The sequence below is a fragment of the Taeniopygia guttata genome, chromosome 1 (assembly GCF_048771995.1).
Source record: "Taeniopygia guttata chromosome 1, bTaeGut7.mat, whole genome shotgun sequence".
NCBI classification, from domain to species: Eukaryota; Metazoa; Chordata; class Aves; order Passeriformes; family Estrildidae; genus Taeniopygia; species Taeniopygia guttata.
The window spans coordinates 114,453,998-114,466,444 of NC_133024.1; the positions used below are offsets into that span (position 1 = coordinate 114,453,998).

A 12,447-nucleotide genomic window follows, 5' to 3' on the forward strand; every position below is an offset into this window, starting at 1 on the left:
AAAAAAAAAAGAATCCACAAGAAAAGACCACAAAACCTGTGTTTCTGTGCTGCTTTTTGGGGAATGTTGGGGATTCAGGTGTCCCAGAAAATGTCAGGAACTGAGGTTGCAGAGCTGCTCCGTGCTGCTTGTCTCAGGTTCTGGTAGAACCCTGCTGAGCAGGCTCCTGCTAGGAAAAATAAGCACAAACCAACCCCTGCCAAAAGCCTCGCTGCTCGATGAGGTGGGAAAGTTTTTAATGAACGAGAACCGTAATTAATCCACAGAGCTGCTTTGAAGAAGCTCCCAAACAAGAATCCTCCTTGTGATGGCAGAAAAATCATTTCTCCAAATCAATCTCTGAATCTCAACCTGTGACTGAACAGGAACCGAGCTGAGGATTTGTTTTCCATGCCCAGAGAATTGGGAATTTGGGATTTTGGCTGAACAAGAGCCGAGCTGAGGATTTGTTTTCCATGCCCAGAGAATCAGGAATTTGGGATTTTGGCTGAACAAGAGCCGAGCTGAGGATTTGTTTTCCATGCCCAGAGAATCGGGAATTTGGGATTTTGGCTGAACAAGAACCGAGCTGAGGATTTGTTTTCCATGCCCAGGGAATCGGGAATTGGGCTGAACAAGAACCGAGCTGAGGATTTGTTTCCCATGCCCAGAGAATCGGGAATTGGGCATTTTGGCTGAACAAGAACCGAGCTGAGGATTTGTTTTCCATGCCCAGAGAATCAGGAATTGGGGAATTGGGCTGAACAAGAACCGAGCTGAGGATTTGTTTTCCATGCCCAGAGAATCAGGAATTGGGCTGAACAAGAACCGAGCTGAGGATTTGTTTTCCATGCCCAGAGAATCAGGAATTGGGGATTTTGGCTGAACAAGAACCAAGCTGAGGATTTGTTTTCCATGCCCAGAGAATCAGGAATTGGGGAATTGGGCATTTTCCCTCCAGCCCATCCCGGAGCGTTGTGCCCAGGCGGGAACATTTTCCATGCGTGGAGAAGGAGCTGCATGGAATTACTGCCAGTGGAAACTATGCTGCAAGAGGCTGGGCAGCAGCTGCCCTGTCAGCTCAGCTGCATTTTCCATACTCCCGCTAATTAGCAGAGGGAAGCTGACTAATTACTGACGTCACCTCTTTCCAGTGCCGCTTACATTTTGTTCCCAGCTCCCTGCAAGCAATGCTGGACTGTGCTCAGGAATTCGCTGTCAGGATGCTCGGGGAGGATTTTGTCACCGGGGGCTGGGCTGGCTGTGCCCTATAAAGGTTGGGAGCAGCAGGCAGGGCTGCCCAAAGCTCCGGGATTTCTGCGGGAAATGCATTTCCGAAATTTCCATTACACCTTCGGCTCGCTCATCGCCTGCCTGCCACATGGGGAGGTCTTCACCCAGCCAGAAACCAGGGTAGGTGTGTTTGGGGCTCTTCTGGAGCTGCTGCTGCTCCTCTGGATGGAAATTCCAGTTTGCCATCAAAGCTTTGGAGCTTGGCAGCCTTCACCAGGGTGGTGGGAGTGATTCCAGTTCTGGGAATTATTCACTTTTATCTCTCTGTGCTTGGGGAAATTATCTGTCCGACCTCATTGTTCTGTGATCTCAACTTTTCTCTCCAGACTTCTTCGGCTGTGTGGTGTATTCTGAATTATCAGCAATATTTCATTCTAATCTTGGTAGCTACATCAATAAATTTGTAATCCCTTCTGAATTATCAGCAAATATTTAATTCTAATCTTGGTAGGTACATCCACAAATTTTTAATCTGTTCTGAATTATCAGCAATATTTAATTAGAATTTTGGTCACGTAATCCATTCTGAATTATCAGCAATATTTAATTAAAATCTTGGTAGCTACATCCACGAATTTTTAATCTGTTCTGAATTATCAGCAAATATTTAATTCAAATCTTGGTCGCTACATCCACAAATTTGTAATCTGTTCTGAATTATCAGCAAATATTTAATTCTGATTTTTGAAGCGTAATCCATTCTGAATTATCAGCAATATTTCATTCTAATTTTGGTAGCTACATCCATAAATTTGTAATCTGTTCTGAATTATCAGCAATATTTAATTCGAATTTTGGTCACGTAATCCATTCTGAATTATCAGCAATATTTAATTCGAATTTTGGTAGCTACATCCATAAATTTGTAATCCGTTCTGAATTATCAGCAAATATTTCATTCTAATCTTGGTTGCTACATGAATAAATTTGTAATCCCTTCTGAATTATCAGCAATATTCTAATTTTGGTAGCTACATCCACGAATTTGTAATCCGTTCTGAATTATCAGCAAATATTTAATTCTAATTTTGTTAGTGTAATCCATTCTGAATTATCAGCAAATATTTAATTCCAATCTTGGTAGCCACATCCATGAATTTGTAATCCCTTCTGAATCATCAACAATATTTAGTTCTAATTTTGGCAGCTACATCCACGAATTTGTAATCCATTTGATACTTCTCCTGGGATTATTTTTTTCCTGGTAACACTATAAGAAATCCTCTTGGATCTGTATGTAACTGGTTGGCAATATAAAATAAATAATAATGTAAATAGAAAAGAGTATAAAATATTTGTCAGTCCTGATATAGTGAGCTGTTACTGCTAAGATACCTTAAGGAAAAAAAAACTTTTTTTTTTTAGTGCCATAGTGATAAAGTGACATTTCTGACCTCTATAATCACACATTTAAATAAATAAATAAATATTTTTAAAAAACCAAACAAACCCAGATGTCTCTGTCTTTCAATACAGTATGGGAACTCTGAAATGCAACTTTTGATATATTTTCTATGGTTCCATCTCAGCTTTGAGCTATACCAAAAGTATATTTTGAGGTACCCCAAATATTTTGAGGAGGGTCCTGCTCCTGTTTCAGAGCTCATTCTGAAGAAGCTGGAGAAGCAGAACAGCTCTGATTTGAAAATCTCTTTGAAATAAAATTATTTTATACCCAGCTGTGGTGTGTGTGTAAAGTGCATCTTCTCAGGGAGGAAAATGAAATTGTGAATTAATTTCTGCCTTCTTATGTAATTTTCCTGCTTTTTTCCCCTATTAATTCAAAGTATTGTAGTAAAAAGCCCTCAATGGAGTAATGTTTATTGTGGCTTTATCCTGAGTTTCTAGGAAGCTTTTAGGGAGAGAAAATATCTGGAAATTCCTCCAATTTGAATGCTGAACTTGGAATAAGACACTTGGGAAGGGCCTGGCAGCTCCAGAGGCTCCTCTTGTGTCTCTCCTTGGCCTGGAATCCTGCAGGGAGAGTGGAAGCACTTTCCATAAATGAAATTAAAAATAGCAGGAAAGCAGGAGATGCTCATGGACTTCATTCTTTGTGCTGAGTCACTGAAGAAAATCACATTTCGCTTGAAAATCAGGATTTTTTCATTTTTCTCTATTAAAACTTGTGTTGGTTCCACTGAAATGTGCACATCTGGGCAAAGGCTTGGCAGGCTTTTTTCTCAAGGTTTTTGGGTTTTAATTTTCTAAGAAATATTTCAATATCTTCTATAGCTAAATTAAGAGTGTCTTATGCAACATTAATTTCTGATAATAATATAATACGTGATAATATCACTTATTAATAATAATAATCTATTTTAATGATACAGAGAAATAAGAGATAAGGTAAAAAACTTCATTTTAGAAAGAAAAAGGAAAACAAACGAAGCTGTTACAAGAATCAATATTCAAGAGTGGTCGTTTGCCCTTATTAGTAACTTCTCATTTTTAATGAATCCCTTTATTAGTGCTGAATGCTGATTTTCTCCTCTGCTCCTTTCTCTGCAGGCCAAATTTGAATCCCTGTTCCGACCCTACGACAGGGACCTCACCTTTCAGTATTTTAAGAGCTTCAAAAGAGTGAGAATAAACTTCAGCAACCCTTTGTCTGCAGCAGAAGCCAGGATCCAGCTGGACAAGACAGAATTCCTTGGAAAAGAACTCAAACTCTATTTTGCTCAGGTAAAAAAAAAACTCGTTGGGATTATCCTAGGGGGGATTAAAGCTTTCCTTGTTCTGATTCTCATAAATCCTCCAGCTGATGGGTGTTTGGAAAACCTTGGGATAACGGGGTTGGAAAGATGATGGGAATTTTGGAAACTTAACCCTTTTTCTTACATTAGGTTTTGTGCATGTTTCTTCTTGGTCTTCTCAAGTAATTTGCTTTCTTTTTGAGAGTTTTTCCCAAGTTTCTGGAAATCTGGGAATTGTTTCGAGTGTTTATAATCTCAGCACCCCAGAATTCCTTTGTGGTCATTTTTTGTCAGATTAATTAGAGAGTCCAGGGTTGTTTCAGTGCTCCGTGGGTTTGGAGGCCGTTGGTATTTCCTATTTTTTGGATAACCTTGGATGGGAATGAGCACATTCCAAGGATTTAAAGGGCTGGGGGAGGCTGGGTGGGCTCTGCCAGCACCCAGGGACTCCCTGGGGGATGCAAAGTGTGGAGCTGCACATTCCAGACTTGGAGCTGCACATTCCAGGCTCTGGAGCTGCACATTCCAGGCTCAGAGCTGCACATTCCAGGCTCTGGAGCTGCACATTCCAGGCTCTGGAGCTGCACATTCCAGACTTGGAGCTGCACATTCCAGGCTCTGGAGCTGCACATTCCAGGCTCAGAGCTGCACATTCCAGGCTCAGAGCTGCACATTCCAGGCTCTGGATCTGCACATTCCAGGCTCAGAGCTGCACATTCCAGGGTGGATCTGCACATTCCAGGCTTTCCCTGCTCACCCCAGTTTTGGGGATCTCCCCCAGAGCAGCTCTGGAGCTCTCTGCTCATGCCCAAACTCAGGCTCGTGCACTCAGGCTGCTTTTCCAGGTGCTTTTCCCTCTGAAAGTGGAGTGGGAAAACGAATCCCGAAGGGTTGGACACCCCCAATGATCCAGGTTATTTTTATCCCTGCTGGAATTCCCTCCACTCTCACTTTTGGGGATGACACCCAACACTGTTAGTCATGAGGCCTTAGAGGCCCTGGCCTCCTGCTGGAGGTTTGGAAGGGCAGATGTTTGATTTTTAGGGAAGAACATCCCGTTGGAATTTCCCTCGGAGCTGTATCCTGGCTGGTGCTGCCACCCTGAGTGCCGGGCAGGGCACGACATCCCCGGGATGTAGGGATGCAAGGATGCAGGGATTCAGGCATTCAGGGGGCAGGGATGCAGGAATTAAGGGATTCAGGGATCCAGGAATGCAGGCAGGCAGGGATGGTGGGATTCAGGCATTCGGGGATCCAGGAATGCAGGGATTCAGGGATGGTGGGATTCAGGCATTCAGGGATCCAGGAATGCAGGGATTCAGGGATGGTGGGATTCAGGCATTCGGGGATCCAGGAATGCAGGGATTCAGGGATGGTGGGATTCAGGCATTCAGGGATCCAGGAATGCAGGGATTCAAGGGGGCAGGGATGCAGGGCTTCAGAGGGGCAGGCATGCAGGGATTCAGGCATGCAAGTATACAAGCATTCAGGAATGCAGGGATTCAGGGATACAGGAATGCAGGCATTCAGGCATGCAAGGATTCAGGGATGCAGGGATTTGGGCATTCAGGAATGCAGGGGTGCAAGGATTCAGGCATGCAGGCATCCATCCATTCAGGGATGCAGGAATGCAGGCATGCAGGGATACAGGAATGCAGAGATTTAGGGATGCAGGGATTCAGGAATGCAGAGATTGAGGCATTCAGGGATGCAGGCATCCAGGGACACAGGGATGAAGGAACACAAGGATTCAGGGATGCAGGGATTCAGGGATGCAGAGATTCAGGCATTCAGGGACACAAGGATTCAGGGATGCAGGGATACAGGAATTCAGGGACACAGGGATGCAGGAATTCTGGGATGCAGCCATGCAGGAACACAGGGACACAGGGATGCAGGAATCCGGGGATGCAGCCATGCAGGAATGCAGGGATACAGAAATTCAGAGACGCAGGAATTCGGGGATGCAGCCGTGCAGGGATTCAGGGACACAGGGATGCAGGCATACAGGGACACAAGGATTCAGGGATGCAGCCATGAAGGGATGCAGGAATGCAGGGATACAGGAATTCAGGAACACAGGGATGCAGGAATTCGGGGACACAGGGATGCAGGAACGCAGGCATGCAGGAATTCGGGGATGCAGCCGTGCAGGGATTCAGGGACACAGGGACACAGGCACGCAGGGACACTTTGGGACTCTGTTTCCCCTGCAGACGCTGCACATCGGGAGCTCCCACCTGGCCCCCCCAAACCCGGACAAGCAGTTCCTGATCTCCCCTCCTGCCTCTCCCCCCGTGGACTGGAAACAAGTGGAGGATGCGACTCCGGTCATCAACTACGACCTGCTGTGCGCCATCGCCCGGCTGGGGCCAGGTGAGGGGTGGGGAACAGCCCACAGCTCCTGCGGTGCTGAAACCGTGCCAGGAAACTGTACTGCTCTTTATTTGTGCTTGTCTTGATTCTTAGTTCTCTTTTCTTTCTGTTTAGTTTTATTTTTATTTCATTTTTATTTCTCTTTCTATTTTCTTTCTGTTTATTTTTCTTTCTATTTATATTTTAATTCTATTCATATTTTCTATTTATATTTGGTTTGTATTTTTATTTGTATTTATTTTTATTTCTATTTTCTGTTTATTTTTAATTTTATTTCATTTTTATTTCTATTTTCTTTCTCTTTATTTTTATATTTCTATTTATATTTTAGTTCTATTTATATTTCGTTTTTATTTTTTATTTCTATTTTTATTTCTGTTTTCTTTCTCTTTATTTTTATATTTCTATTTATATTTTAGTTCTATTTATATTTCATTTTTATTTTTTATTTCTATTTTTATTTCTGTTTTCTTTCTGTTTATTTTTATTTCTATTAATATTTTAGTTCTATTTATATTTTCTATTTATATTTTGTATTTATTTTTATTTCTATTATATTTCTGTTCATTTTTTCATTATTATTTCATTTTTATTTCTATTTCTATTTTCTTTCTGTTTATTTTTATTTCTATTTATTTTTATTTCCATTTCTATTTTATTTCTATTTATTTTTATTCCTATTTATTTCTATTTCTATTCCCTTTCTATATTTAGTTTCTTTCTACTTTTATTTATTTTTATTAATTTCTAATTCTATTCCTGTTTTCTTTTTCTATTTCTATTTTCTTTATTTTTCTTTCTATTTATACCTTCTACTTATTTTTATTTCTGTTTAATTTTTTTCTATATATTTTTATTTCTGTTTGCCTCGGAGGAGGAAACTGTACTGAGTGTAGGAGGAACTATCAGTAAGAACCTAAAATTCCTTGGAATTTAAGAGGGATAAATTCCTGCCTCTCCTTTCCCCAGTGATTAATGATCACATCCCTCAAGTTCCTTTTTTCCCATATTTTATACAACTTACCCATGAAAAGTGGTGCAAATTAATTTTTTCCTAAAATCCAACTCAGATTTAACCTGTTTGGGGCCATATTGTTAATTTTAGGGTAGAGAAAAATGGTCACATTTAACAACACTTAAGAGAATTAAATTGTTCTTATTACATAAGAATAATTATTCTCATTAATAAGATCAAAGAGAATAAAAACTGTGTCAGATTAATTTTACTGGAGGATTTTTAAAATTCCTGTTCACCTCCAAACTCAGGGAATTGTAACGGATAGAGAAAAGGGCAGGGCACAACTTGGAGCTCCTGCATGTTGGGATTTAAAACTTCCTAGGGAATTCCCCACCTAGAAACCCCATGGAAAAGCCACCCCATGACATTCCCTAAGGAATTCTCCACCTAAAAACCCCATTAAAAATTCACCATGTCACATTTCCTAATTTCCCACCTAAAAAACCCATTGAAAATTCACCACATCACGTTCCCTAAGGAATTCCCCACCAAAAACCCCATAAAAACTTCACCACATCCCATTTCCTGAGGAGTTCCCCACCCAAAAACCCCATGGAAAAGCCACCCTGTGACATTTCCTATGGAATTTTTCCACCTAAAAACCCCATTAAAAATTCACCACATCACATTCCCTAAGGAATTCCCTACCCAAAAACACCAAGGAAGAGCCACCCCATGCCATTCCCTGAGGAATTCTCCACCTAAAAAACCCCATTAAAAATTCACCATGTCCTATTTCCTAAGGAATTCTCCACCTAAAAATCCCGCCAAAAATTCACCAAATCACATTTCCTAAGGAATTCTCCACATAAAAATCCCATTAAAAAGTCACTATGTCCCATTTCCTACGGAATTCCCCACCCAAAAACCCCATGGAAGTGCCACCCCATGACATTCCCTGAGGAATTCCCCACCTAAAATACCACAGAAAAGCCACCCCGTGACATTTCCTGAGGAATTTTCCCACCTAAAAACCCCATTAAAAAGTAACCATTTCCTAAGGAATTCACCTAAAAATCCCATTACAAATTCACCATATCACATTTCCTAAGGAATTCCCTACCCAAAAACCCCATGGAAAAGCCACCCCGTGACATTCCCTAAGGAATTCCCTACCCAAAAACCCCATGGAAAAGCCACCCCGTGAAATTCCCTGAGGAATTCCCTACCCAAAAACCCCATGGAAAAGCCACGCCATGACATTTCATGAGGAATTTTCCCACCTAAAAACCCCATTAAAAAATAACCATTTCCTAAGGAATTCTCCGCCTAAAAATCCCATTAAAAATTCACCATATGACATTTCCTAAGGAATTCCCCACCCAAAACCCCATGGAAAACCACCCTGTGACATTCCCTGAGGAATTCCCCACCTAAACCCCATGGAGAATCCACCCCGAGACATTCCCTGAGGAATTCTCCACCCAAAACCCCACAGAAGAACCACCCCATGACGTTCCCTGAGGAATTCCCCACCCAAAACCCCATGGAAAAGCCACCCCGTGCCGTTCCTTGAGGAATTCCCCACCTAAAATCCGAGAGAAAAGCCACCCCATGACACTTCCCAATGAATTCCCCACCCAAGACCCCATGGAAAAGCCACCATGTCTGTCGGAATCTGAGCTATTGATGATTCCAGGATTGTAGAAAGTCTCTGTCTGTCAGCCCCACTGCCAAAGCAGAAGCCATAATTGGTCTGTGCTGTTTCAAGGTTGTTTATTCTGTTTATCTGTAACATGTTCTGCTGCCCTGCCGCAGCTCTGTCCTGCAGGGCAGCGTGTGGGGCTCTGCCCTCAGTGGGATGGTACAAACATTAAATACCACAAACTCCCTGTGCTGGATTTACAATAACGTGCCAATATCTGTCACCTACGTTGGACAGTGTGTCCCCAGCCTGAACCAACAGAAAAATGCCAACACCACAGTGAAACATGGAGGGCATGAAGAAGGAGAAAAAGGACAAGACACACCCAATTTCCTCCATCTTGTCCCCTTTGGACCCCTAATCTAGAATCCCAAAATTTTACTTTTGCACCCGTGCCACGCTTAATTATTGCTTATATCAAACACTCAGAGCTGGTAATTCATCCTGTAGGATTGAAAACTCTTTTCCATGGACAGAGATCACAGCCAGTGTCTCTGGGGGCTCTGTCCAGGGGGGTTCCTGACCCCTGCCAGGGTCCCAGGGCAGCCAGAGGGAAGCTCTGGATTCCCACACGTGTCACATTCCCTAAGGAATTCCCTCTCTCTCCCTGCAGGGGACAAGTACGAGCTACACGCGGCCACGGCCACCACTCCCAGCGTGGTGGTGCACGTCTGCGAGAGCGACCAGGAGAGCGAGGCCGAGGAGGAGCCCAAAAAACCCAAACCCAAAATCATCCAGACCCGCCGGCCCGACTACACCCCCGCCCACCTCAGCTGAGCTGGGCCGACTTTCCAGAGGAAATCCAAAATTCCGAGGATTTGCGGCGCTAAACCGCCCGGAACGGCGGCTCCCGGCGGCTGCAGGAGGAGAATTCCAGGTGTGCTCCAGAGGAGGGAATTCCGTGCTCGGTGTGGAGTTGATGCCGTGTGCTGAGGGAATTCCTGCATCCTGGGAACAAAGGATGGGAGAAGGGGACGTTTTGGGACATAACTGGGCTTATTCTGGGGGAAAATTCCTCGTGGCACCCGTGGTGGGTGTTTGGAAAACCTTGGGATAACGGGGTTGGAAGGATGATGGGAATTTTGGGAGCTTAACCCTTTTTCTTACGCTAGGTTTTGTGCATGTTTCTTCTTGGTCTTCTCAAGTAATTTGCTTTCTTTTCTAGAGTTTCTCCCAAGTTTCTGGAAATCTGGGAATTGTTTCCAAGTATTTATTATCTCAGCATCCCAGAATTCCTCCTGGATGTGTACATACATGATATATTTATATTTGGTTTTATTGGCCCTCGTTTTCCAGCAGGATCCAATTCCTCCAGCACCTGCTTTTGGTGCTCTGGAAGTTGTGCTTTTTAAAATTTTCACCTTTGGAATTCCTGCAGAGGGTTTTACCTGGCAGAGAAGTGGAAAAACGTGCAATAGGAGAGTTGTTGGAATACGTGGATTTTAAATTATTTAAATTCAGATTATTTTGTATCTTCAATAGGATTTGTTTGGGAGCTTTGATTTGAGGAGGGAAAAAAGGACTGAGATAATGCTGATGGTGCATATTCAGAGCAGGGGGACTTTTCCAGTGGAAAAAAAAAATGATGGAGAAACTTGAATCTGCATTTTTGGTGAGTAAAGATTTGATTGGGATTGGAAAATTCCACCCAGGACGCAGTGAGGAGGGCTGGAGTGCCTTTTCCTTGTCCATTCCTACTCCAAGTGCACACTTGGACCTTTTTCTACTGGCTTTGGATATCCAAAAATCCAAACTTTCTGAGCTTTGCTTCCAAACTCATCTGGGATGAAATGCTTAATGCCAAGGAATGCTGATTTAAGCAGTGGGAATATGTGGGAGAAGCTTTAGGGCTTTTTTTATGGCAGTGTTTAAAGGCTCCTAAATGCAAATTTCAAAGAAGAAAAATGGCAGAAATATTTTAATACTGTTTTTTAAACTGGAGATCCTCACCTTGAAGCAGGGTTCGGGATTTTTTGGGAAGAGACAGGAATTGCTATCCACAGAAAATACCACTTGGGGTCTTGGAAAAGGGATTGTGGAACTTCTCATCATGTTTTTAGGAATCAAACTCTGGCTCTCTCTTGGTTTGCTCTTGCCACAGTTGGTCTGAGAAGAGATTGAAGCAAATGTTGACTGAAATCCTGGTTGACACCTTGGTTTTTTAAATAATATTTGTTTTAAAAAGAGTGGAGCCATTCCAGGCCACGGTGCAGGGAAGCAGGTTGTTCTGGAAGGCCTGGAATTCCTGAGTGGAACAGAAATCCGGGCCTGGAGAGCAGGAATATCCTGAATTTCCTGCTCTAGCTTGGATTGTATTCCTGGAAACTGGAACAAAGCCTGGCCCTGGTGGCTGAGTGGCCCTGGCTCCATGGAGCTGTTGAGAAGAGCTGATCCCATGGATGGCTGGAGCTGGACACGGGAAAATCAGATTATTTTGGGTTACCCACGTGCTGCACTCAACGCCCAAAATAAAGGAATTAAGTGGAGAAAAACTTGGTAGGTTTGCCACAACTGCCTTGAAGCCTTTCCAAGACCTTTCCACGTTTCTCAGATGACTGCTGGACTTCGTGTCCCACCACATTCAGTTCCAGACATGGGGAATAATTCCTGTCCTGTCCTTTTTCCCTGAAAAATCAAAGCATGAGTTTGGCAGTAGAAAGCCAGGTGGCTGCTGCTGTATTCCCTACAGAAGCTTTTCAATTCAAACCATCAATAAATCTGATTTTTTGTCATTTTAATACCTGACCCCTGCCTGAGGTGGGAGCCATGGAAATCTTGGAATGCTCTCAGTGTGTTCCTGGTTGGATCTGCCACCTCCTGTCCTCATGACTCCAGTGTGCTGCTTGCTTTTTCTGGTTATTTTTGTAATGTTCCAATGGATGCTTAGTTGGTATTTTATACACTTGTATAGCACGGGGCAGATTGAAATTAAAATATTTTGTTGTCTTCTTGTAAATGTCCTGGTGTTTTCTGCAGAGAACCACTCTTAAGTTCAGCACCAAAATGGGAATTTTCAGCTTCCAGAGGGGCAGAATGTTCTGCCTCATAAATTGATGCCTTGAAAAGGTTTGCAGCCTGCAGAGAATTGCATGAGCTCCACGTGGGAGAGTCTGCTCATGAATAAAACCCAGTGGGGGATATTCCAGTGAAAACTTGATTCTTCTGAGCCTCAAGTTCCTAACAAAGGCATCAGCATCTTCCTGCTCCAGAATAATCCCTGAGCATCCATAATACACGAAATATTTCTATTTAAAAATGAATAATTTGGGGGTTTTTCCAGAGAGGTTCTGGAATCCCCATCCCTGGAAGGTCCAGGTCAGGTTGGATGGGGCTTGGAGCAACCTGGGATAGTGGAAGGTGGAGTGAGATGAGTTTTAAGGTCCCTCCATCCCAAACCATTCCACGATCCCATGGTTTTTGAAGCTCCTGGAATACGAAAA

General features: G+C 43.0%; 1 protein-coding gene across 3 annotated transcripts in view; it reads left to right on the plus strand.

Moving 5' to 3' along the window:
• RCAN1 (regulator of calcineurin 1) overlaps window positions 1-11,963 on the plus strand; it is a 39,380-nt gene extending 27,417 nt beyond the window's left edge. For 2 of the 3 annotated variants that reach the window (XM_030287965.4, XM_072936026.1), the window contains exons 2-4: window positions 3,784-3,957; window positions 6,185-6,344; window positions 9,621-11,963. In XM_030287965.4, the coding sequence (XP_030143825.2) occupies window positions 3,784-3,957; window positions 6,185-6,344; window positions 9,621-9,784 (498 nt within the window). In that variant the 3' untranslated portion in view covers window positions 9,785-11,963. Of the gene's footprint in view, window positions 1-931; window positions 1,393-3,783; window positions 3,958-6,184; window positions 6,345-9,620 lie in introns of those variants that run through there. The other variant, XM_030287972.4, reaches the window with a different exon arrangement.
• Window positions 11,964-12,447: the final 484 nt, after the last annotated feature.